The 27,527-nt window shown below is 43.6% G+C and overlaps 1 protein-coding gene across 8 annotated transcripts in view; it reads right to left on the reverse strand.

Moving 5' to 3' along the window:
- LOC133509560 (ADP-ribosylation factor-like protein 4A) overlaps positions 1-27,527 on the reverse strand; it is a 49,534-nt gene that overhangs the window by 18,745 nt on the left and 3,262 nt on the right. For 3 of the 8 annotated variants that reach the window (XM_061836738.1, XM_061836903.1, XM_061836987.1), the window contains exons 3-6: positions 25,891-26,033; positions 14,858-15,061; positions 14,440-14,503; positions 10,954-11,113 (exon numbers count right to left, since the gene is read on the reverse strand). In XM_061836738.1, coding sequence (XP_061692722.1) covers positions 10,954-11,113; positions 14,440-14,503; positions 14,858-15,053 — 420 coding nt within the window. In that variant the 5' untranslated portion in view covers positions 15,054-15,061; positions 25,891-26,033. Of the gene's footprint in view, positions 1-1,673; positions 1,724-1,804; positions 1,979-10,953; positions 11,114-14,439; positions 14,504-14,857; positions 15,062-16,416; positions 16,493-22,462; positions 22,628-22,750; positions 22,855-25,890; positions 26,034-27,527 lie in introns of all 8 variants that reach the window. The other 5 variants (XM_061837301.1, XM_061837141.1, XM_061837066.1 and 2 more) reach the window with 4 other exon arrangements.

A 27,527-nucleotide genomic window follows, 5' to 3' on the forward strand; every position in this document is an offset into this window, starting at 1 on the left:
GGTGTGGACCAATCCACCGTATATTACATGATAGGATAAAAAATTATTCTGCAGAATGTTCAATTGGACAACAATCACTATGGTTGTAATAATAATTTTGAAATGGTGGACGCAATTGTAGCCTGAATTAAAGTGCATTAGACTATTTTACATGTACCTCCTGTGGCAGTAAGGAACAATTATTGCAGCAAAATGTTTTAGTTTCCATATGACAGTGACTGATGACTTTCCTACTCTGTCTGTGTGTGGGAATATAAGAGTCTTCTGCTCACATATGTAAAATTATAATTGTTCCTCACTGGCTCGTGAGTGCCATGATTTGGTAGCTTTCATGCACACTGAAACACATGCTAGCATGCATGCTAAAAACACAATGTGCATGTGTTCAGTTGTACTTCATTGGAGCAGTCACACAAAAACATTTATAGATTTAGGAACTTGGAGTGCACATAAGATGTGCATTATAAGGCACCCCATCTATTTAGGAGAAAATTTAAGGCTTTTAAGTACACCTTATTGTTGTGAAAATATGGTACATTATGGGTTAAAAAAAAACTTTGAAAGCAATATCCATGAATATGTGGGGCCGCAAACGGTGAACCGGCAATGACCAAGGGCATACTGTATGTGACAACGCATGAATTCGCTTTTACCAATTGTATTTTCAATGTTGGTTAAAAAGGAAAAAAAAAAAAAGACTGTTTTCCTTAAATTATTTTTTAACCAATACAGTTTCTAGTTCATCGTATTCAGGGTTAGGGTTAGTTAGTTAAAATTTTCGTGAAGGTGGTCGGACAGTTCAATACTTCAAAATATCGGTGTGACAACTATAATGAGTCGGCATTCAATGATTTCCGTCATAAAACACGGACATTCCGTAACATTTGGTTAAACCTAACCAAAAAAAATGACAACACAGATCGATGTTCTACAGGCATACTTTAAAAAACTTCTGTTTTCTCAGAAGCTTGTATGTATTTATTTATTTGTTATTATTGTGTGTATGTTTATGTGGCGGCATGGTGGAACAGCTGTATAGTGTTGGCCTCACATTTCTGACGACCAAGGTTCAAATCCCAGCCCCACCTGTGTGGAGTTTGCATATTCTACCCGTGCCTGCATCATTTTTCTTCTGGCACTCCGGTTTCCTCCCACATCCCAAAAACATGCATTGATTGGAGACTCTAAATTGCCCCTCGGTGTGATTATGAGTGCAACTGCTGTCTGTCTCTAAGTGCCCTGCGATTGGCTGGCAACCAATTAAGGGCGTACCCAGGGTCCTGCCTGATGACAGCTGGGATTGGCTCCAGCACTCCTGTGACCCTCGTGAGGATAAGCTGCTCAGAAAATGGATGGATGTTTACGTATGGTTTATGCCAAGTAACAACAAAAAACCGAAGAGAAAATGCATCAAATTTTAGTGTTCTTGTGCACGTGATGCGTGCCCAGACCCTTCACTCTCTGAACTTAAAAATTTTAATGAATGAATGTATTCAATAATAGTGATAATAATGACAGTCATGATCATAATAAAAATTTCAAAAATACCCCATCACTCTTACAGATCTCCCTATGTATTTTGACAATACACAACAAAAATATCCAGAAAAGAGTAAAAATTCCACTTCCCTTCAAGAGATGCAAAATAATAAAATATGCGTGTAAACACTTACTACATGTAGCTCATCTCATCTGCGATGATGGTAGGAACCATATAGTCAATCTGCCAAAAGAGACAAGAAAGAGGAGTTAAATTTCTCAGACAAATACATGCAGAATATATTTCTCATGCACAAAGTGGTACCTGTTTCATGTCCAGAGGTCCAATGCCAGTAGAGTTTGTGATGCGAGATTTCCCAATCACAGTGTTGACGAATTCCACCTGAGCTGTGATATTGGCCACCTCAACTGTGTAGTAGTTGTTGTTGGTGATGTTGAGAGTGTTCTGAAGTTCCAATGGATATATGAACAGTATCATCTAATGTATATAATCATTATGCAGGAGTCAATATCTTTCTGTAATTTTGTGTGGAAATGCACACCATTGTAAAATAGACACTTCTAAACTTAACTGGACTTTTATCGATGTCCATCCATCCATCTATTATCTACCGCTTTTCCGGGTCGGGTCGGGGGGAAGTAGCTTCAGCAGGGATACCCAGACTTCCTTTTCCCCAGCCCCTTCTTCCAGCTCTTCCGGAGGGATCCCGAGGCGTTCCCAAGCCAGCCGAGAGACATAGTCTCTCCAGCGTGTCCTGGGTCATCCTCGGGGTCTCTTTCCGGTGGGACATGCCCGGAACACCTCACCAGGGAGGCGACCAGGAGGCATCCAAATCAGATGCCCCAGACACCTTTTCTGGCTCCTCTCAATGCGGAGAAGTAGCGGCTCCAAACTGAGCTCCTCTCGGATGACCGAGCTTCTCACCATGTGTCTCTAAGGGAGAGCCCTTACACCCAGCGGAGGAAACTCATTTCGGCTGCTTGCATCCAGGATCTTGTTCTTTCGGTCACGACCCACAGCTCATGCCCATAGGTAAGGGTAGGAATAGAGATCGACTGGTAAATTGAGAGGTTCGCCTTTCGACTTAGCTCCCTCTTTACCACAACAGACGCTGCACCTATCCGTCTGTCGATCTCCCGCTCCATTCTTCCCTCACTCGTAAGCAAGACCCCAAGATACTTGTACTCCTCCACTTGGGGAAGGATTTCATCCCCAACCTGGAGAGACACACCACCCTTTTCCAACTGAAGACCACAGTAGACCATAGACCATAGGAGGTGCTGATTCTCATCCCAACCAGTTCCACAGCCAGGACGAAAACCACATTGCTCCTCCTGAATACGAGACTCGACTTTCCAATGGACCCTCCTCTCCAGTATCCCTGAGTAGACAATACCAGGGAGGCTGAGGAGTGTGATCCCTCTATAGTTGGAACACACCCTCCGGTCACCCTTCTTGAAAAGGGGGACCACCACCCCAGTCTACCAATCCAGAGGCACTGTCCCCGATGTCCACGCGAGTTACAGAGGAGTGTTAACCAGGACAGCCCCGCAACATCTCGAGGCTTGAGGAACTCCGATGAATCTCATCCACTCCCGGGGCCCTGCCACCAAGGAGGTTTTTAACCACCTCGGTGACCTCAACCCCAGAGATAGAAGACCCGCCTCAGAGCACCCATACTCAGCTTCCTCATGGGAAGGCGTGTTGGTGGAATTGAGGAGGTCTTGGAAGTATTCTCAGCACCGACTCAAAACATCCCGAGTTGAGGTCAGCAGCGCCCCGTCCCAACTATACACAGTGTTGATGGTGCACACTGATTCAATGTCTCCGGCCTCCTCCGGGACATGAGCAAAGTTCTTTCGGAGGTGGGAGTTGAAATTCCTTCTGAGAGGGGAATCTCCCTGCCGTTCCCAGCAGACCGTCACAATACGTTTGGGCCTGCCACGTTGGACTGGCATCCTCCCCCACCATTGGAGCCAACTCACCACCAGGTGGTAATCAGTTGACAGCTCCCCTCTCTTCACCTGAGTGTCCAAGACATGAGGTCGCAAGTCCGATGACACGACCACAAAGTCAACTATCGAACTACGACCTTGGGTGTCCTGGTGCTAAGTGGACACAACACCTTTATGCCTGAACATTGTGTTTGTTATGGGCAATCCGTGACAAGCACAGAAGTCCAATAACAGAACACCATTCGACTTCTGATTGGAGGGGGCTGTTTTTTCCAATCACGCCCTTCCAGGTCTCACTGTCATCGCCCACGTGGGCAGTGAAGTCCCCCAGCAGAATGATGTAGTCACCAGAGGGGGCACACTCCAACACTCCCTCTAAGGAGTCCAAAAAGGGTGGGTACTCTGCAATGCTGTTTTGCGCATAAGCACAAACAACAGTGATGACCCGTGCCCCTATCTGCATGCGGCGGAGAGAGGATCCCCTCTCATTCAAAGGGGTAAACCCCAACGTACAGACCCCCGAGTTGGGGGGCGATAAACATACCCACACCTGCTCGGCATCTCTCCCCGTGGGCTACTCCAGAGTGGAACAGAGTCCAACCCTTCTCAAGAGGAGTCGTATCAGAGCCCAAGTGGTGTGTAGAGGCAAGTCCGACTATATCTAGTCAGAACTTCTCGACCTCACGGACTAACTTGGGCTCCTTTCCTGCCAAAGAGGTGACATTCCACGTCCCTAGAGCTAGTTTCTGCAGTCGGAGATCGGATCGTCAAGGTCCCCACCTTTAACCACCCCCCAGCTCACATTGCACCCAACCCCTATGGCCCTTCTCACAGGTGGTGAGCCCATGGGAAGGGGGACCCATGTTACCCTTTCGGGCTGTGCCCAGCCGAGCCCCATGGGTGCAGGCCTGTCCAACAGGTGCTTGCCTTCCCCCACCTGCAGGCCTGCCTCCAGAGGGAGGCCCCGGTGACCCGCGTCCGGGCAAGGGAAACCAAGATCCAGTGTTTGTAGTCATCATAGGGGTTTTGGAGTCGTACTTTGTCTGGTCCCTCACCTAAGACCTGTTTGCCATGCGTGACCCTACCAGGTGCAGGAAGCCCCAGACAATTTAGATCCTAGGATCTTTGGGACACACAAACCCCTCCACCACGATAAGGTGACGGCTCAAGGAGGGGTTTTATCGATGTAAAATGCATTTTTACAATGCATGCTATTGCTTCTATCTATAGCAGTGGTCCCCAACCGTTTGATCGCTGAGGACCAATCAATGCTTGACAATTAGACTACGAACTGGGGTGGGGGTTTGGGTGCGGGGGGGGGGGGGGTTTTGACGTATTTGGATTGTATTCTGCTTGTATTGACTGTCGAATACAATCAACATGATAAATAAAATAAGAATAATATGATAATGAAATAAAATAATAAACATGAAAAATAAATAAAGAACAAGATCCAGCAATTCCACATTCCTTTTTTTATTTAATATACCAACAAAACAGTTCAATTATTTTTTATGATTAAACACTCCATGAATTTTTCAACAGGTGAAATAAATTACTCAGTTTGAACCATCTTCTTTCTTCTCCTCACCCCTTTGCCTCATCTCCCTGTGTTGGCAACCAGAGCCCGCTCTCTGACTGGTTGCTATAGACACGTTTAAACATGCCTTCAAAATAAGATATGCATACACCACAAAAATGAATTTAAAGTGCTTGAATATTTTAACTCACCATAACTCTAAAGCTTGTTTCTCTGCAACGAAACTGTCCCAACTGGGAGTAATGGGAGACAATGATACCTGAGGTGTGTTGCTTATGTCCAGTGGATTATGTTGTTTTGTTTTGGTTGCTGTCACTGCAGAAAAGCCCACTTCACACATTTAGGATGTCCAAAATGGCAACAGGGTTTTCAGTGATTTGGTGGGGATCTCCGGGTATGCTGTCATGACTTTAATCCAGAACATTGGCTGAGTCATCTCGAAAATACTTTTAAAGGCGCCGGCGTTTGCGATCTCCAGCAGTTGATCTTCTTGTTGCACGGACATGCTGGACTCACCTGGTTTATTGATAAATGGGTTGTGGATCTATCCCTTTGCAGTTCGTGGGTGCTTTTTGGTTGGAAAGTAACTCCTGAACTCTTTTAAGAGCAAAGACAGGTGATCATGCACAAGCTGGGAGAATGAAGGCTCAGTCTCACAGAAAATCCCCGCCAATGTTTGAAACGCATCAAATATGCCTCTGTTCATGCGCTGTCCCCACAAATCCAATTTGGCTGTAAATCCAGCTCCTTTATCTGCCAATTTGAAGACCGCTGTCATTTTCTCCTGAAGTGACAGACTGAATTCCTTGAGTAGGCTGAATATGTCACACGGTTTCGCGACCCATTCCTCGTCACTGAAATGTGCTGCCAGTGGCGACTTCTTTTCAGAAAGAAATCTTAGCAGTGGCCCTGGTAATTCAAAAACTTTTGCGAGGTATTTCCCTCTGGATAACCACTTTATTTCCACGTATAAAAGAAGCCGTGTGTACACTGCGTCAATCTCCTCACAAAGCTCTTAAAAAAGGTGGGAGTTAAGGTGTGTGCTTTGATGTGGTTAATAACTTTAACAACATCATTCAAAACACTGTTCAATTCCGGTGGGATTTTTCAGATTGCTAGCATTTCCCTGTGAATGATACAATGCTTAGAATCACACTCAGGTGCAACCTGCTTAATCTGAGCAGTTAAACCATAGAGATGTCCAGTCATGGCAGCACCTCCATCTGTGCATATGCAGACACAAAAGGACCATTTCAGTTTACCTGATATCTAACCATACAGCAAGTTCAACAGTTCTACAGCTGTGGTGTTGCTTGGCAACAATAGTACACATAACATCTTTTTATGTACATCCTCCTAATCAAGATATTGCACATAAGTAGTATTGCGTTGTCAACATCTGTAGCTTCGCCCGCCTGGATTGCATACCATGGTGATTCTGATGATCATGATCATCTCAAAAAATTGTTTCTCAATGTCTTTGGCAATTTTCTCAGTGCACCAAGTCACGGTGCAAGCCGACAGAGGAACCTGTTCTATCTTTGTAACAGTAGCTTCTCCGAGTAGTTCACAGCAAATGTCTTTAGTGGAGGGCAACATCAATTCTTCACCAATAGTGAATGGCCTTTTCGCCTTAGCAATATGTTTAGCCACCAAGTATGATGCTCTCTCATCATTTGATTTATTGATGTGGTGGCCTTCAGTAATTTCTTCTGTCATTTGTGTTCCTGTTTTTTCCCTCCTTTCAAAATACTCTGGGGGGGGGTTTGTTTTTTAATCCAGGGTGCTTGGTCTCCAAGTGGCGAAGCAATTTTGAAGGCTTCATTGGCTCATTAGAGAGCTGTTCATGGCATATTAGGCAGAGTGGGCTTGTCTGTAGGAATCACCTGTTGCGATAGATCTGTATTTCAAGTAGAACTCCTGGTATTGTCTGTTAAAAGCTTTCTTTCTCTTGGAAGTTGTAGGCTATTCTTCTGTCTCTTCACTGGGCCTTTTCCCCTTCAAAAAGTAACATTCCAAAGACACCTGTTTTTTACCCATTTTGGTAGCTTGTGGGTGTAAATTTTGTCGCTCAAGTGAACGAAATGTAACCAAGAGAATCTGGTCATTTCTCAAAATAAAAGATTGTTCAGACTCGGATAAGGAATACAACGGAACTAATTATTTCTTCAGCGGCCCGGTAACAATTGATCCACAAACCAGTACTGGTCCACGGCCTGGTGGTTGGAGACCACTGCTCTATAGGTTCAAAAGAAAGTATTATCTGTATTTTGTTCATTTTTTTCCCAAAAAATATTATGAAGAGCAGTAATTAAAATGCTTTCCTCCAAACTGAATAATCTACCTATTTCTCAAAGTTATTGTGAATGAATGTCCTTTATCAGGTCACAATGTGGCTGACTAGTTAGCATATCTGCCTCACAGTTCACGAAATATATATGCCAATAAAGAGTTCCTGTCAGTGATGTCAAGAGTCCTATACAAAATAAAGGAACATTGCTATCTATCTATCTATCTATCTATTTTTTGGCCCAATCAGAGATGGACTTGCTGGTGTGTTTCGGATCATTGTTCGGCAGCATGATCCAAGAGCGCTTGAGTTTGAGGGCACAAACTGATGGCCGGACGTTTTCCTTCAGGATTTTCTGGTCCACAGGATAATTCATTGTTCCATCAATCACAGCACACAACTTGTCCTGGTCCTGAGGTAGCAAATCAGCCCCAGACCATCCCACTGCCACCACCATGCTTCACTGTTCGCATAATATTCTTTTTATCAAATGCTGTGCCATTTTTGCACCAGATGTAACAGGGTGCACACCTTAAAAAAAGTTCAATTTTTGACACGACATCCACAGAATGTTTCTCCAAAAGTCTTGAGGATCATCAAGATGTTTTTGGGCAAATGTGAGACAAGACTTTGTATTCCTGGCTGACAGCAGGTTTTTTCTCCTAGGAACTCTTCCAAGGATGCCATTTTTGTGTGTGATGGATATGCACTAAATAAATGAATAAACTGAAATCAGGAGGGGGGGAAATACTTTGTCATGGCACTCTATGTGATAACAGTAATCAAAAAAATAAGCTTGGGAAGGCCACAGGCCCATGAGGACCTGCCCCAGAACCTCTGAGACATCATCCTGAGAAATTTTCAACTATAGTTGGATGGAGTTGGATCATCTCTAAAGACTGTAGAGATGATTGTGCATTCTTCACCACAGGTGCACCGTCCAATTGCCTTGTGTCAACCATTGAGACCTTCAAGTTCTAGGGAATTACTGTCTTTCAGGACCTGAAGTGGGGAGATGAACATCAATTCCATCCTTAAAAAAGCTCAGCAAAGAATGTACTTCTTGTGGCTTCTCAGGAAGCAAGGCCTGTCACAAGAGCTGCTGAGACAGTTCTACACAGCGGTCATCGAATTAATACTGTGTACCGCCATCACAATCTGTTTTGGGGCTGACACAAAAAAAGGACAAACTCTGACTGCAACGGACAATAAAAACGGTGAACAGATTGTCGGCACCACCCCACCCACCCTTGAAGACCTGCATGCCACTCGAACTAAGACCAGAGCGGGCAGCATCCTTTCGGGCTCTCCACATCCTGGCCACCACCTCCTCCAGCTCCTTCCATTGGGGAGGTGCTATGATCAACGCAAATCGAAACAGTTTTTTCCTCTATGCCACTTATGTCATTAAATTTTTGAGCAGCAAATCAGCTATTTTCTGCGTTGTGCTGTTGTTGGGACACACCCTCACATCCTGCTGGTCCAATCAGTATTAGTAATATATACTGTAGACTATCACATCATTCATCACTTTAAACTGACCCCTTTGCAGAATTGAACCCTCCGTAGAAATTGCGTCATCTGCGTCACTGACCAATCACGCCCCTTTTTTGGACCCGCAGTTCCCTCAGACAACGTTGCATGGTCCAATATAGCTTTTGTTAGTGTTTTATCGGGTATTTGGGTTCTTTAACAATATATATGGTTAAGAGGTGTAGTCACGGACTTTATAATAGTGACGACAGGTATCCTGAAAGGCTAGTTGGTGGAGTTCAATTTGTACCCTTTCCAAAACCGAAGACCCAGTACGAAAAATGTCTTCGATGGATCAAATTTTGTGGAAGACCGCATGATCAACTGAATTCATCGACCGGAACAGATATGTTTGCACGAAGGTAAGCCCTATATTTGATTTTCAATACATGTCTCATATAAATGAATTAGCAGTTCTTCGCTTGCATAACATAGCTACATGTGAATGATTGACACACTTGATCTGTGTTGAGCGATATTTTGTGATGATCTGACTGCACAAACGTGTCGCTTTGTTGCCGGCTACGGTAAACCGGACTGTGTTTGCACGAAGGTATGCCCTATATTTGATTTTCAATACATGTCTCATATAAATGAATTAGCAGTTCTTCGCTTGCATAACATAGCTACGTGTGAATGATTGACACACTTGATCTGTGTTGAGCAATATTTTGCGATGATCTGACTGCACAGACGTGTCGCTTTGTTGCCGGCTACGGTAAACCGGACTGTGTTTGCACGAAGGTATGACCTATATTTGATTTTCAATACATGTCTCATATAAATGAATTAGCAGTTCTTCGCTTGCATAACATAGCTACGTGTGAATGATTGACACACTTGATCTGTGTTGAGCGATATTTTGCGATGATCTGACTGCACAAACGTGTCGCTTTGTTGGTGGTGAGCTAAGCTAAACTGGACTAGCAGTCCTAAAAACCTTCGAGGTGCATCGAGACACCAAGACTGAAGGCAGGATGTTTGAGGACACTAAAGTAGTGATTGTCGTACTCGGTCGGGACTTACGTAGGTCCGGCACTAATTCAAGAATAATTATTGAGGGGAGCGCGTGACGTTACACAAAGTAAACGAGAGGAAAACAACTCGTAAATCAAGCCTCGCCTTCTTTTCCTTCTTTTTCCTTCTTTTCGGTTCACAAACGGCTATACAGATACACATACAGATTCCGCACACAAGTGTGATAGGTAACACGAAAATAGGAAACTCTCAATGACGAATTCGTCTTTGCGTTATAATATATTATATTATGTGGCTTCTCGGTCTTCCTCTGACTCCGGAAAGATCTCGCGCTAATATCAATGGTTTCTCCGTCGATATGCATGTAAATACCATTGAAATACCCCTCGCTGAAATACTTGAAGCCCTGCTGTCTGCTTTTCAACGATATTTCACTGTTAACTAAGAATGCGAGTGAGAAATCAGCCAGTAAATCGGACAGTTTCGCTCTATTCTTTTATTGCTGCTCCGCCATTTTTGCTAATTGTTTGTCTGACGTTAGCGCACGTGGCGTGACGTCACTTCAGGAGGCGTGGTTAAGTGCCCTGTACGGAGGGGTCAATTGTCATTAGATTGGTCTATAACAGGAACCGCGAACGAGTAAGGCTTCTTGCAGGACACTGCATCTTACACATCTGTGACTCTTATAAGGAATAGTTCCTGTTAACTGAATGTCTCTTGTTCTTTGTTCTTGTTAGTTTGTTCTTTGTTCTGAATGTCGTACCAGGGCAGCACTGACTGTCAGAGACAAATTCCTTGTGTGTTGTAACATAGTTGGCCATTAAAGCTGGAACTGGTCTCCTGAATCATGGTGTTCAGCCACCATCATCCCCTTCCACAATGAGGGTAAAGGTCCATAAATGTCCTATGCCCAATGCCAACACCCCTCAACCTCCCCGACCAATCCATCCTCCCCCAGCTGCCCCACACACGCTGTGATGTCCCATGCCCCTCCACCCCCAGGAGAGCCAGACGCCCCATTGATCTGAAGGGTTGATACCCTTGAATGAAATTAGAGAGATAAGTATTTTAAAACTTTAACAATACTCTAATTTTTCGTGATAGTTTGTGGGAAAATATAGGTGTGAAAGGACCCTAGAACTTATACATGACTTACTGTGATGTTGAGATATACACTGTGTTTCTCTTTATCGTAGCCAACGTAAACTGACTTCACCCCGACATAGGTCACATCGATGGATCGAGGGAAGAGGAAAAAAACAGCCAAGCTGGATAACAGCAGGCAGACAACAACTGATGCTGTTACATACAACTTCCTGTGGATGACACAATACAACCTCATGAGTCTCGAGCTGAGGCATTAAACACACCATAAATATAAAATTGACCATTGTGCACAGTGCCCTTAAAAGTCTGTTTGCCATGGGTGACCCTGCCAGGGCCGTGAAGCCCCAGACAACTTAGCTCCTAGGATCATTAGGACACACAAACCCCCCCCCCCACAGAGGTCATGCACAGCGGGAACTGCACATCAAATGAGAAAGCTAAGCACCGCGAGCCTGAGTGCATTAATCCTATTAGCCAGACTGCCACAATATTGTCATTAAAATTAAACACCAGTTGCATGAAGAGGTTCAAAAGAGTTTTGCAGCACATGTGGAGAAATGTAATTATTTTGTATCTTGAGAGTATATTCACCCAATTTCCATGACGCTTAACCTCACGACAGTCGCAGGCGTATTAGAGTCTAGTCCAGGTGACTCCAAGTGAGACGAGTTCTACACCCTAAACTGGTCGCTAGCCACTTGTAGGGCACATATAAATCAAAACCAATCACTCAAATTCCCAGTTATGGATAATTATTTTTTTTCAATTAATCTACCATGCATGTTTTTGGGATGTGAGAGGAAAAGAGAAATTTCATGCAGGCACAACTGAGAACATGCAAACTCCAGACAGGCGAGGCCAGATTGAACCTCTGTGGCTCTTTCACGGTACATTTTGTATTTATTGTTTGTTAAGGTTATTTTTCATGGTTTTCTTTTTTAATTACATTTATTCAAATGTAGAATGTGTGTTTAAGTAGTGGTCATGTTGCGATTTAAATATATTGTATTTGTTTCGTTATTTTTGGTTTTATTAGTTATCAGCGGCGGCATGGTGGGCCAGCTGTAGAGCATTGGTCTCACAGTTCTGGGGACTGGGGTTCAAATCCTGGGCCCGCCTGTGTGGCATTTGCTTGTTCTCCCCATGCCTGCGTGGGTTTTATCTAGGCATTCTGGTTTCCTCCCACATCCCAAAAATATGCTTTAATTGGAGACTCTAATTTGCCCAAGGCTAGATTGTGAGTGTGACTGTTGTCTGTCTCAAAGTGCCCTGAGATTGGCTGGCAACCAGTTCAGGGTGTACCCAGCTACCTGCGCGATGACAGCTGGGATAGGCTCCAGTACTCCCGTGACCCTTGTGAGGATAAGCGACTAAAAAAATGGATGGATAAATAGTTATCAGTTCTGTGATTGGCTAGCGACCACTTAGGGCGTACCACACCTTTCACCCAAAGATAGTTGGGATAGGCCCCAGCATGCTATAGTGAGGATAAGAAAACTGTTTTTTTTTTTCAGGATTTACTTATATGATTTTTCTGTATTACACTAAGGCGGCAGGTTAGCATGTCACATTCACAGTTCTGAGGACCTGGGTTCAAATCCAGGCTTGCCTGAGTGGAGTTTGCATAATCTTCCGTGCCTGCGTGGGTTTACTGACTCCGGTTTTCTTCCAAATTCCCAAAAAAAGCACGGCTGGTGAATAAAAGACTCTAAATGGCTGATAGTTGTGAATGTGAGTTCAGATGTTTTTTTTCTTTATTTGTGTCCTCCAATTGCCTCGTGATCTGTTCAGGATGTAGTCCGTCTCTCGCCCGGAGTCTGCTGTGGTAGTTTCCAGCACGCCCACAACTAGTGAGGGTAGGCGGTATGAAAGATGAATGAATTAAATTTTTTTTATATTTTAGTACATTCCAATATATCTTATTTACGGTACTATATGCAGCACATTATTAATAATGGGTACATTTTTCCATACCTACTGTTGTTGATCATTGTTTTCTGAGGAATAAGACTTCATCAAGCCTTTTCAAACATTCCATACAACAACATAGTACAAGTAATCTATGGATGATTATTGGTGATATCAGACTTAACTGATTTGGGTATCGGCCAAAATTCAAGGAAAACAAATTGGATCTGGACACCCCAAGTTTATCCATTCATTGCAGCTAAGACCACATTAACAAACTATATAGTGTTCTGAGAAGCTTCAACCATGCTACCCTGAGTCAGATCTCTGAAGCTAAGCGGGTTCGGCCCTGGTTAGTACTTGGACGGGAGACCGCCTGGGAACACCAGGTGCTGTAAGCTTCTCTCCCCGGCTAAATGCAGAAGGGTTGCGTCAGGAAGGGCATCCGGCGTATAACTGTGCCAAACCAATATGCGTTCATCGAGTATGACACACTGTGGCGACCCCTAACGGGATAAGCCAAAAAGAAAAGGACAAGAAGAAAGTGTTCTGAGAAAAATCCCTTTTTTATTATAGTATCCCATAATTTAATGTGATTTTGATTACCTCAATAGTTCTTACTTCTTATGTCACTTTTTCAAATGTACCAAGTATCTTAATCAGGGATGAGAATGACCAATTTGGAAAAACACTGAAAATGTCTGTCGATGGGGGGTGTTGAGTTTGGAACATAGAGTGCAAAGCACTTTGCCGGGAATGTGCACTTTTTGTATGTGTTCGGATAGACATGTTGATACCGTTTTCGGTCTGCACGGTTACACTTTTTTCAAGCCATGCCCGTCTGAAACAGTTTTTGATTCCAGCATCCTTGTCAATTGCCCCTCGCTCGATCTTCATCCTTTTTTTCTAACACTTTCGCCATCGTAAAACTTTGAACACACTGTCGCTCTAAGTCCCACGCACCATTACTTGGCTAACTAACAAGTTCCACTGTGATTTCTGAGAACCGAGAACACATGTACATGGCAATGGTGAAACTCGATTAACCACCGATTGGATCATTATACTGTATAACTCTGTTGTCCAATCGAGTAATCTGCTGCAAACAAGTTTTAATGCTTATGCCACAAATTGCAAATATTTACACTACCGAGCAAGTTAGAACGGCATATGATCGTCATGCTTGTGCTAGCACTAAACTGAACTTGCAGCTCGGAGCCCACCACCGAGAGGCAGGAGTACGATACCCAACCACCGAAATTTGCTCAACGGATTTGCGCTTATCTCGAGAATGGTCATTTTGGTCTGAAAAAGTCAGAAATTCTCATCCCTGCTTAATTGTTTTTAATCGCCCTTCTTAGTGGCCCTACTGGCCTCCCTTTTCTCTCAAGGACAAGATCACTGTGAATAGGCCTTTCATCCTTGACTCCTTCCCATTTTAGTTTAACTACGGATTTCTCTTCCATGTTCTTCAGTCAGGGAGCGGCACGAAGTAACTGCCAGTTTCTCTGTCTCTCTCTCTCTCTCTTTCTCTCTCTTTGGAAAGATTTCATTACAATGATGAAATAAAAGATGGGCGTCTATGAATATTTCCAAATGCTGTGCAAACAAAGATAAATATACATACGTCCTCCTTGGGCGAAGCCTTTGGTCACTGTAGGGAATTAATGCCACAAGTTGATTTTCCTGTCCTGAAGAAACAGATAACAAATGATGAGGAGGCATTGGCATTTTACCCTGGAATGAGTACATCTGGGAGGTATTCCAGGTTCTTCACTTTTCCCACATTGTAATTCATAGCCTGAAACCAACATTGTTTTTTTTCCAAATGCCTCAAAATTCTACACTGAACACTAAAAATACTGTGAACACTGATTTCGGATTTCAGTATTAAATTTTCCTGCTGCTGAAAAGCACATATTTTTGATAATATGTTTACTTATAGCAGTTGTGTAATTTCACCCAAGAATTAAGAATTAAGTCAGTCTAAGTTAGAATTTGGAGTTACCTCAATTACTTCAACACACCATAAAGAACTGTTTTACCTCTAGGGATTCTTCCAGTGCCTTGACATGTAGGACAAGTCACACTGTCTCGTCCTGTAAACTCCACATATGGAAATTGTGAAACGTCTCCACCCTTCCCATCTTCTGTTGGACTATGTTCTTGACGAGAGATCAGGCCATCCTGAGCCTCATAATACACAGTCTGTTTCAAGTACTGGGAAAATGACTTCCCCATTGTCACACCTGGAAATTTTAAAGCAGGAGTCTGAGAATGGGTTGTGCAATTTGTCATAAAATAAACATTAATACAATTATAGTATAATTTGTAACCTTTACACAATTGGGGTTTTTGGGGTTGAGTTAAAAAAAAAGAACCAAATTGATAGAGCAATGAGTCAATTTAAATAAACTGTATTTAAATATATACATATAGAAATAAAAAAAACAATAAATAGTGTATCTTTATTCATCTATTTATCCCAGTGAGGAATAGTGACAGACAGAACAAATTCAAATAATAGATGGCAGAAAGTTAATTCATCTACTTTTTGGGCCATTTTCGTTTGTTAATGTACTGTGAGGTTTTTCACTTAAGTATGTGCCTTGCCTCCATCAAGGTTGGAAATCATTGCTGCAGACCATGTATTGATCAGAATGGCATTATGTTTGCACACAACTACTCGCAGTAGCGCTAGCTTGCTAGGCTATGTAACATATGGGTTGTTTTCACTGACGTCACATTTTTTGCTGAATTACCCATACACCATTGCGCACCACCATTTAACCTCTCTACCTAATGTAAAGCAGTCTTATAGACTTCGGAATGCACTCCGTTACTGTTTGTGTTTTTGTGTTTCACAGGCGTCTCGGGACTCAAGTACAAAAGAGAGGACATTTGAGGACTTCTAACCCTTTTTTCAACAACTCTCGCCAATTCGCTGAAGCTTTTTTCCAGAGTTGCTAGTCGGCCCGCTCTTCAAAGCCTCGCAGCGAAGAAGCTCGCGATCCGGTACACAAGTCTGGCTGCATAAGCGTGAACATCGTCTAATGACTCCAACGAAAGACTTTGGACGTTCTGCGGCTCTGTGCTTCACAGAGTCTTGGTTTTGTGGACGAGTGCCCGACGAGTGCCTGATGTTGCTATCACGCTGCCCGGCTTCAACCTCCATGTGTGCTGATCGTGTCGCCGAGCTAACAAGCTTAATTGTTCGCGAACTCTTTTCAAAAGGCCAAGATTACAGTTAAGATCCTTTTTTGTTGGTCACTTGAAAGATTCAAGAATTTTATGAAATACTGGATTTGTTTTTGTCAAATTTTAAACAAACTAATATACAGGTTTTACTTTTTGAAAAAAATGGAATAAATGGAGTTTGCCTCGATATAAAAAAAAAAATAATATTGCACCATCTTTCGTTTTCTGTGTTAGCATATAGGTACAGTGACGAAAATAAGTATTTGAACACCCTCCTATATTGCAAGTTCTCCCACTTAGAAATCATGGAGGGGTCTGAAATTTTCATCGTATTGATTTATAGATTTTCATGAAGACGTTCAAAAGTGTATTGCAGCAAGTTCAGAGTTCAGAAAATGACACTCACTGATTGGTCAGAAGGGAGCTGTCAATCATTCTCATGGATCCACCCATTAGAAAGGCAGTTGGTCCTGAGAACATACCTGTGGAGGTATGGAAGCAATTTGCAGAGGTGACAGGGGAATTTTTGACCAACGTGTTCAACAGAATACTAGCGGGCAAAGCAGAATGGAGGAAAAGTGTGGTAGTTTCCATTATTAAGAACAAAGGTGACTTGCATGGCAGTGGGAACTATAGAGGAATAAAGTTGACAAGCCACACAATGAAGTTATGGGAAAGAGTAGCGGAGGCTTGACCCAGGACAGAAGTAAGTATCTGCAAGAAACAGTTTGGTTTCATGCCTAGAAAGAGTACCACAGATGTATTTGCCTTGAGGATGCTAGTGGAAAAGTACAAATAAGGTCAGAAGGAGCTACATTGTGTCTTTGTAGACCTAGAGAAAGCCTATGACAGGGTACCAAGAGAAGAAATGTGGTACTGCATATATGCAAGTCTGGTGTGGCGGAGAAATATGTTAGAACAGGACATGTATGAGGGCAATAGAACAGTGGTAAAGTGAGCCATAGGTGTGACAGAAGAATTTAAGATGGAAGTTGAAGTACATCAAGGATCAGCTCTGAGCCCCTTCCTGTTTGCTGCGGTAATGGATAAGATGACAAATGAAGTTAGATTGTCATCCAGTTGGATCACGCAGATGACAATGTGATCTGAAGTGAAACCAGGAACAATTTGAAAGCGGGAGGCATGCACTTGAAAGGAGAGACGTGAAGACTAGCTGAAGTAAAACAGATTATATGCGTGTGAATGAGAGCAGTGGAGGGGGAAGAATCAGAATCTAGGGAGAAGAGATAGCAAGGATGGACGACTTCAAATACTTGGGGACAACAATCCAGAGCAATGGTGAGTCTGGTAAGGTAGTGAAGAAACGGGTCCAAGCAGGTTGAAACAACTCGTGGAAGGTGTCAAAATAAGGAATTTAATACATTTGAATACTGTGACGTAATCAGCCCAAATTTTGAAGGCCAGAAATGTTTCTCGTCTATAAATCTGATTTGCTGAGTCTTTTCCAGAATAACTTAGATCAGATATTTGTCATCCCAGTGACATTAACCAATAGTGTGAATATTATCAAATCCTGATTGAAAACTTTTCTTTTTTCCCCATGCTTTTTTGAATATTTCTACTTTTTCATATTTCTTGCACTGTACGCTGTTCTTATTTGTACTTTTTCTGTCTTAGCATATTTTGTTGTCATTTTTGTCTTTATTTTTTGTTGTTTTTCCCCAGTTTTAAATAATGTATTTCTTTGTATTCAAATGATTTGAATCATGTAAAGCACATTGAGTTATCTTGTGTAGGAAAGGCGCTATATACATACATTTGCTTTGCTTTGCTATAAACTGAGTGTCACGCACTAGTCTACAAAACTCAAAGCACATATACAGCTTTCCCCAGGTGCCATTGAGTTGCTTCGCTTCGATTCAATTGTCTTTGCTGGGTTAAACATGCAGAAAACTGCAAAACTTGAAAACTGGCCAGAAGACCATTAATGATATCGTCCTTAGGCTGGGTAACACACAAATACTGTATTTGTAGCTAGTCAGGCTGGCTGTTCAGAGTGCTGTGTCCCAACATATGAATGAAAGTCTAGTGCAGGGGTCGGCAACCTATCACACTCAAAGAGCATTTTAGACCCCATTTCCATATAATGGACAACACAGGGAGCCACAAACACTTTAACAAGTGAAATTAAGATGTTCGCTGATATGTACGGGTGCCAAATGTGGTATGATGTGCCTAGTGTGCTTGTTGTAGAGTAGTGCTCGTCATTTCTCACTTCTAACTAACACAGGTACAGTGAAGAAAATAAGTATTTGAACACCCTCCTATATTGCAAGTTCTCCCACTTATGGCTAGCATTTATGCGAAAAGAGGAGCTGAGTGCGGAAGTCTTCCTCTGTACATAATCTCTCCACCACAAGACATATGCTTCAGTGGTTCTATGGCGCCGTCACCTGGGAAACTATCAAGGACTCGAAGTTTGACCCCCAGAGATGTGGAATAATGGCCCACTGATGTGGATAAGCGCATGTGCCTCACGAACCAAACTTCCCCGCAATGGGCAAATAGCTCTACTGCCTGTAGGAATCTAGGGAAAGAAGAAAGCTTGGAAGCAAACCCTGGCAGAAAATAAGGCCCCGGAGCACCTAAGGTGGTTCAACGCTGTACTCAGCCCATTCCGGCAACTTCTGCAAAGGCGCAGGAACCATGTGTACTGGCATCTGCCTTTCCAATTGATCATTATGGCAATGTGGAGAGGGGGGACCTACTGCGTGGGTAACAATTTCTTCTCTCTACACTTCTACCCAGGCACTTGCACATTGGAGAGAACACTCTAGCTTCACTGTATAGCGTTAACCAAATATGGGAAGCAGCAGTCGACCCTCCAACCACACAAATTGGCCCTCCTCTCTGGGTCATTTTGGGGTTAAAAGCATGAATGAAAACGGACAGAGTCTGCTTGAACTCTGCTGCTATCACGACCTCTGCATCATGAACATCTTTTCAATGCCATGCCATAACAATGACTTTCCTAGGGCCACCCCAGGTCCAACCACTGGGTCCAATTCGATCTGTTTCTCATCATACGTTGCAGACTAGCATGTGTCAAGCTCACCTTCGGGTACCAGAGCGCTGACTGCGATATGGACCACTCGTTAGTGTGCAACAATGTGAAACTGCAGACTATAAGAATTGTCCCTCAAAGAAAACAAGCAGACCCTGCATCAACACCAGGAACACAATAAATCCAACTAAGGTAGCAGAATTTGCTATAGTATCGACCAGGCCAGCAAAACAACAAAGTTGAGGAATGATGGGAATACCTGAGGGATGTTATGTACATCTCAGCAATATCATAGTTCAGAAAGCAAATAAACAAATCAGCAGACTGGTTTGAAACTTTAGCTGTGGATATAAGGCCTGCAGTTGAAGCAAAGAGGGCTGCGAAGTCTGCCTATAAAAACAGTCGCAGCAAACAGAACCTGCTAGTGCTACGGGAAGCCCGCAGCAAAGTCAAGCAGTTTGCGCAGCGGTGTGATAATGACTACTGGCTTCAGCTCAGCTCAAGATCAAGAATGCAGCTGACACTGGCAACATCAATGGGATGTTTGGTGGTATCAAGCAGGCTCTAATATCAACACAAAAGATAACTGGATCTCTGAAATCCTCTTCTGGTGACATCCCCAAGGTAGAACAAAATATATGGAACATTGGGTCAAGCATTATTCTGAGCTCTACACCAGGGACTGAGACATCCTCTCAGAAGATGCCAATGCAGGAGGACCTTGACAGCGAACCAATGCTTGAAGAACTGCAACACGTCCTGGATTCCCTCGCCACTGGCAAAGGCCTGGTGAAAGACACGATCCCAGTGGATGTTCTTAAGTGCTGCAAAAATGTTCTGGCTGAAGAGCTGCACCATCTCCTCTGCTTGTTTTGTAGGTGTCAGCGATGGCATTCAATGTTTCGAACACACGTTTGTCCAGTCTTGGAAGGTTCTCAATATCACTCAATTTGTGATTCTGCGCAACAGTGGCCTTTTGAAGGGAAACATCTTCAAGATCATCTCCTAGGCATTTAAACTTAGAATCAAAGTTTGGAAGAAGATGAGTGAAGAACAGAACCCAAGGTGTTTGAGGTTCTGTGTAAAATCACCAAAGCCAGTCTTGATTTGGTGTGGAATTTCCAGTGCAGGTGTTCAACTTTCTTCAATTCAAGGTAACCCCAGCAGTCTACCAGAATGTTTTCGAGGACTTCATGACTCCTTCTGCTGAGAATCGGAATCTAGATGCAAATTTAAACTTCCTCTTAATCAACCTGCCTACCGTCCATTCCGCCAGAAACACCAAAGCCTGGTTTGATGCCATGCCATCACAGTGCTTGACTGGCCAGACACCAGCTGAATTTAAACCCCATTAAGAATCTGTGGGGTATTATCGAGAGGAAAATGAGGAGCAGAAGAAGATGACAAAATTTGCAAAAACAAACTAAAAACTCCAGAAAAAGTTTTATTTTCCAAATAAGCACTGGAGTGATTTGGTGACAGTTGAGTGTTCAAGGGAAAATTGATGCCCCTCCTAGCCAATGGGGTGACAGAAAGATGCGGCAGCGATAGCAAATGGGAAAGCAGCGCTATCACACCACACAAACCAAGATACAGCATGTGCATCATAGGAAAAAATAGACATCCCTCTTGAGGAGCTTTTTAACTACTTGGTGACCTCAACATCAGAGATAGACGACCCACCTCAGAGACCTCAGACTCTGCTTGCTCATGGGAAGGTGTGTCGGTGGAATTGAGGAGGTCTTCAAAGTATTTATCCCACTGACTCACGTCCCGAGTTGAAGTCAGCAGTGCTCCATCCTCACTATACATAGTCTTGACAGTGTACTGCTTCCCCCTCCTGAGACGCCAGATGGTGGACCCAGTATTTCCTCAAAGCTGTCTTGAAGTATTCTACATGGCTTCAACGAACTCCTCCCATACCCGGGTATTTGCCTCAGCGATCACTGAAGCTGCATTCCACTTCGCTGGCCGGTACCTATCAGCGGCCTCGGGAGTCTAACGGGCAGGAATGCACGATAGGACTTGACGGCGTCCCTCACTGTTCGTATCCACCAACATAGTTAGCCAGTTGCTGGCATGACAGGCACCAACCACCTAACGGCCACAGCTCCGGTCGGCCGCCTCAGCATGCAGGCGTGGAAAATCGTCCACTCAAACTCAATATCCTCCACCTCCCCCGGATCATGAGCAAAGTTCTTCTGGAGGTGGGAGTTTAAATTATTTTTGACAGGGGAATCTGCAAATCGTTCCCAGCAGACCCCCACAATACGTTTGGGCCTGCTATACGTAGGACCAGCATCTTCTCTCATCATCAGATACAACCCACCACCAGGTGGTGATCCGTTTACAGCTCCGTCCCTCTCTTCACGCTAGTGTCCAAGACCTGCAGGTACAAGTCCGATGACATGACCACAAAGTCAATCATCAAACTGCAAACTAGTGTGTCATGGTGCCAAGTGCACATGTGGAGACCCTTATTTCTTAGCGTGGTGTTCATTATGGACATTCCGTGATGAGCACAGAAGTCCAATAACAACACCACACGGGTTCTGATCGGCGATCACTACCATTGCCCACATGTGCATTGAAAACCCTCAGCAGAATGATGGATTCCCCAAAGGGAGCGCTATCCAGTACGCCCTCCAAGGACTCGAAAAAGGGTGGATACTCTTAACTGCTGTTTGGTGCATAGGCACAAACAACAGTCAGAACCCATCCCTCCAACCAAAGGCGGAGGGATGGTAAACTCTCATCCACCGGGACAAACCCCAACATACAGCCGCCAAGTGGATAGAGAAGAGTCCGACTAAATTTAGTCAGAACTTCTCAACCTCATGCATCAGCTCGGGCTCCTTTCCTGCCAAAGAGGTAACATTCAATGTCCCTCAAGCTAGTTTCTGTAGCCGTGGACCAGATCAGCAAGGTTCCTGCCTTTTGCTACCGCCCAGCTCACATTGCAACCCACCCCTATGGCACCCTCCCACAGGTGGTGTGCCCATGGGAAGGGGGGCCCATGATACCCTTTCGGGCTGTGCCTGGCTGAGCTCCATGGGTGCAGGCCCGGGCACCAGGTGCTCGCCTTCGAGCCCCACCCCCAGGCCTGGCTCCAGAGGGGGGCCCCGGTGACCCGCATCCGGGCAAGGGAAACCAAGATCCAATTGTTGTAGTCCTCATGGGGATTTTTGGAGTCGTACTTTGTCTGGTCCCTCACCTAGGACCTGTTTGCCATGGGTGACCCTACCAGGGGCATGAAGCCTCGGACAACTTAGCTCCTTGGATCATCGGGACACACAAACCCCTCCACCACGATAAGGTGACGGCTCGAGGAGGGGCACATACAACCATGCTTAACTGAAATATAACCAGGTTATTATGTCATTATGTATTTTTTCTTTTGAAATGGTGGAATCATGACTCTGCATACACTCTTGAGATTATTTCTCTTTGGTCCCCTGCTGGTGGTTGTAGTATTCAGCAGTGGAAGCTGAGTAGAAACATCCATCCATCTTCATAGCTGCTAATCCTAACAAGGCTCGCGGGAGTGCTGGAGACAATCCCAGCTGTCAACAGGCAGGAGGCAGGGCACACCCTGAACATGGAGACAGAGAACAGTCCCACTCACAATCACACTTAGGGGCAATTTAAAGTGTACAATTGATGTTGCATGTTTTTGGGATGTGGGAGGAAACCGGAGAGCGCGGAGAAAACCCACGCAGGCACAGGGAAAACATGTAACCTCCAAACAGGCGAGGCCGGGATTGAACCCTAGACATCAGAACTCTGAGGCTAACGCTTTACACCTGTCCACCGTGCCACCTAGAAGGAGAACAGCAAAATTCAACTCGATGTATCACTTGACTTGCCACCTGGTGGAACCAGTGGGTATTATAGCACAACTTGGTGGAACCATTCAGCAGTACAAACCAACGAATGTAGTCATGATTTTGATATGATTCAGGCAACTATGTACCAACCTTTGGCAACCCGGGTTAAAATGGTCAACGGGCTGGATGTGGCCCGCGGGCCATAATTTGCCCACCGCAGGTCTCGCAGTATTTTTTTCATACAAATATGTACTGTAGTAATGATGTTACTTATATATTAGTGATAGATGACTTGGGGATAGACAATTAAAATGTAACTGAGATATCGATTTTGGCTTCTCAGGATCATAAAAACATAATCGGAGAAAAACGATAAATGTGATGAATGGTGCAGTAAGCGTATGCAAGTTCCTGCTTCTTGAAAACACCTTGAATGCACCTATTATTGGCACCAAGTGTGTGACATATGTTATTCTCCTGTCCCTGAGAATGCTTTAACCCTTTTATCCCCATTTATTGACACAACTGTTGGAGTTTACTGTAAAACACACCTAAGATATCCTGTATTTAAATTAAACACATTTGATTTTCAAAACATTCATAACCTAATGCTAAAAAGTAATGGAATCTAATCTAATCTAACCCTCTTGACAGGCTAGCAAGAAATAGCATTAGAAGTCACAGGAGGGATTTACCTTCAAATAACTAATTTTCAAACACAATATTAACCCTTACAAATACTGTATAATAGTATATATGCAATAGAATATGCAATATTTGCAGGCATATACTCCGGTATCTATGAAGAAACAAGTTATATTAATAAAGTCACATATTTAATCTTTTGATCTTAATTTAATTGCATCTCTATGCTTGCACCACACTGCCCCTGAAAGGCCCAAGCACATGCAGCAAGGTCTGGCCTGTATTTTGTTGTATTTACTGCTATTATTTTAAAATACGCTATTGTACATGTCACAAATTATTTTTGATTTATGATTATTGTTCTTTGAATTTTATAGATGTTGTAGGTTTGTTAATAGAATAAATACGTTTTGAAAATAATGATTCTTTCATTATTCTTATTCTTCCTTTCATCTTCTTTTCCTTTCGGCTTTTTCCATTAGATTAATTGTGCTAATTGTGTTCTGCAACATCACGTGGCCATTGGGGACAGTGCCTCTGGATTGGAAGACTGGGGTGGCGGTCCCCCTTTTCAAGAAGGGTGACCGGAGGGTGTGTTCCAACTATAGAAGGATCACACTCCTCAGCCTCCCTGTTAAGGTCTATTCAGGGGTACTGGAGAGGAGGGTCCGTCGCGAAGTCGAGTCTCGGATTAAGGAGGAGCAATGTGGTTTTCATCCTGGCCGTGGAACAGTGGACAGCTCTACACCCTCGGCAGGACCCTCGAAGGTGCATGGGAATTCGCCCAACCAGTCGGCATGTGTTTTGTGGACTTGGAGAAGGCATTCGACCGTGTCCCTCGGGGAGTCCTGTCGGGGGTTCTTCGGGAGTATGGGGTACCAAACCCCCTGATACGAGCTATTCAGTCCCCCTATGACGGCTGTCAGAGTTTGGCCGATATAGCCGGCAATAAGTCGGACTCGCTTCCGGTGAGAGTTACACTCTGCCAAGGCTGCTCTTTTTCACCGATTTTGTTCATAACTTTTATGGACAGAATTTCTAGGCGCAGCCGAGGCGTAGAGGGTGTCCGGTTTGGTGGCCTCAGCACACATCTCTGCTCTTTCCAGATGATGTGGTTCTGTTGGCTTCATCAAGCCATGATCTCCAGCTCTCACTGATGCAATTTCAGCTGAGTGTGAACTGGCTTGGGATGAGAATCAGCACCTCCAAATCCAAGACCATGGTCCTCAGTCGGAAAAGGGTGGAGTGTCCTATCCAGGTCGGGGATGAAATCCTTCCCCAAGTGGAGGAGTTCAAGTATCTTGGGGTCTTGCTTACGAGTGAGGGAAGAATGGAGCAGGAGATCGACAGACAGATAGGTGCAGCGTCTGCAGTGATGCGGACTTTGTATCGGTCTGTTGTGGTAAAGAGGGAGCTAAGTCGAAAGGCCAAGCTCTCAATTTACCAGTCAATCTACGTTTCTACCCTCACCTATGGGCATGAGCTGTGGGGCATGACCGAAAGAACAAGATCCCAGATACAAGCGGCCGAAATGAGTTTCCTCTACAGGGTGTCCAAGCTCTCTCTTTGAGATAGGGTGAGGAGCTCAGTCATCTGGGAGGGGCTCAGTGTCAAGCCGCTACTCCTCCGCATTGAGAGGAAGCAGATGAAGTGGCTGGGGCATCTGATTCGGATGCCTCCTGGACGCCTCCCTGGTGAGTTCTTTCGGGCATGTGCCACCGGAAAGAGAGACTATGTCTCGCGGCTGGCTTTGGAACGCCTCAGGATCCCTCCGGAAGAAGTGGCTGGGGAAAGGGAAGTCTGGGTATCCCTGCTGAAGCTACTTCCCCCACAACCTGACCCGGAAAAGTGGTACATAATGGATGGATGTGCTAAATAATTATTTCAATAGGAAAATAATGATAAATATATACTACTCCTACAACTACTAACAATAATAATGGTATACAACTACTAACAATAATAATGGTAAAAATCAAACTGATTCCACTGTATTTGTTTTTCCATCATCGTCCAGCCCAAAAACGACCGCAATTTTCATCTTACGTAAAAAAAAAATTTGCGTCGCCATCGTAAAACCGGAGCATAAAAAATACATTTTGGTGATTTAATCATAAACGTCACAAATTACATCATTCGGTCAATCTGAACACAATTTATACCCGGTGAGGTGAATCTGAAATCTTCCCGTTTCAATGAGTTTCTTTACCCATTACGAATACAACAGTAACGGAAAAATAAATGCATAAAATAAACGTAAACTGTGTATGCTGATGTGAAAACCACTAGGACGACACTATGCACTGGATTCAGTAAATGCAGTATAACAATAAATAATAATATAAATTAGAAAAATAACTCTGAAATGGAGAGAGGTATTTACCTATATGGAATAGCAGATTCGTGACGGATGATACAGTGTTCACCAAGAAACAGACATGCGCCGACGACACCAGCAGGATGAGGACTTTCTTCTTCTTCTTCTCTTGATGTTAGCAAATAACTGAGGTACATTACCGCCATCTCCTGCAGAGGACGCCAACACAAGTGTGACTGCTTGTATAAAAGCAATTTGCAAGGAGAAAAAAAAACAAAAAACACCCGGCCCTCCCCCCGAAAAAAATAATAATCCCACCTCGACAGTTACCAGATTAATTTAGTTAACAGATAACTACACAAACTAAAGAATCACATATTTTACTAACCAGGAACCACATATTTTACAGGTCAGGTCAGCAGCCATATCATAATATTTTTTTTGCCTTTAAAATCAATAAAACTATTTAGCAGCACAGCGTTCCTTTTAAGATTTATTGAATGAGGTAAAACCCACTGAGCTCATGATTTCTTTCACATGGGTGATGTGGCAAAAAGGTCACCAGGACATATGATAATCAGGTTTATTGGCCAGGTCTGTAAAAACCAAACATTGAATTTGTCTCCGGTAGTTGAAACCCCCCCAGTCCGACACACATGTTGACACCAGACAGACAGTCAATTGACAGAGAACTTTATTTTATTTATTTATTTATTTTTTTATTTATTTATTTAACTCAGCTATGTTAAAATCTCCTAGAATAATGAGGGGTAAGTCTGGATGTTTTTTCTCAATTTCGTTTACTTGTTCAGAGAGGGTTAGCAGTGCTGGTTTCATCGAAATGAAGATCAGTCAAGGATGAAACACGCAAACTCACGTAACATGGCTTACAGTTCAAGAGCAAAGACTCTAATAGTGGACTGCAATGTCTCCTGAATTGTGTGAATATCCAGGCATTTTTTCATTGTTGCCAAAACATTATCCCACTGCCTTTTGTTTTCCCCAACAGTTCCACAATGCAATCCGGACAGTGAATAGGGAAGCTGGCTAGCACTATAGATACAGTAGGTCCGTTGGGAATGCATTGACACAGCCAAGTCTCGGTGAAGCACAGGACAGCAGAACGTCCAAAGTCCTTGCTGGTTCTTATCAGGAGAGCTCATCTATTTTGTTAGGAAAGGAGCATAGATTCATTAGAGGAATGAATGGGAGTGCCAGTCTGTGTCCTCTCCTGCAAAGTGTGACTTGGATTCTGGCCAGTGTCTCCCTACAAGCAAACATTCACAAATAAGTGATAATATACTGTAGAATAATACATACCATGTTTAAGGTGCAATGCTGTTTTTAAGGCGCAATGATATTTTTAAAATAACAGAAAAACCAACTATTGAACAATTGAACGCACACAGTGTTCAGTTTGTACTTCAAGCTGGGGGCTCCCTCAGTAGAAAACTCGAGTCGAACAACTTCAAGTAAGTATTCCATGCCATGGGGGTAGCAGAGCTAAAAGCTCATTTGGCCAAATTTTGTCCATACAGAAGGAATTAAAACAAGTGTAGTCCAAGAAGGAAAGAAACAGTCACTGCTTGGTTTTGTTTGTTTGTTTTTTCTTTTTTTTTTTTGCAATAAAGCACACTAATAGTTAAGAATTAAGCCTAAAACAATCATTATAAATTGAGTTCAGCTAATGTCCATATCACTAC

This window comes from Syngnathoides biaculeatus, chromosome 1 (assembly GCF_019802595.1).
Source record: "Syngnathoides biaculeatus isolate LvHL_M chromosome 1, ASM1980259v1, whole genome shotgun sequence".
Lineage (NCBI taxonomy): Eukaryota > Metazoa > Chordata > Actinopteri > Syngnathiformes > Syngnathidae > Syngnathoides > Syngnathoides biaculeatus.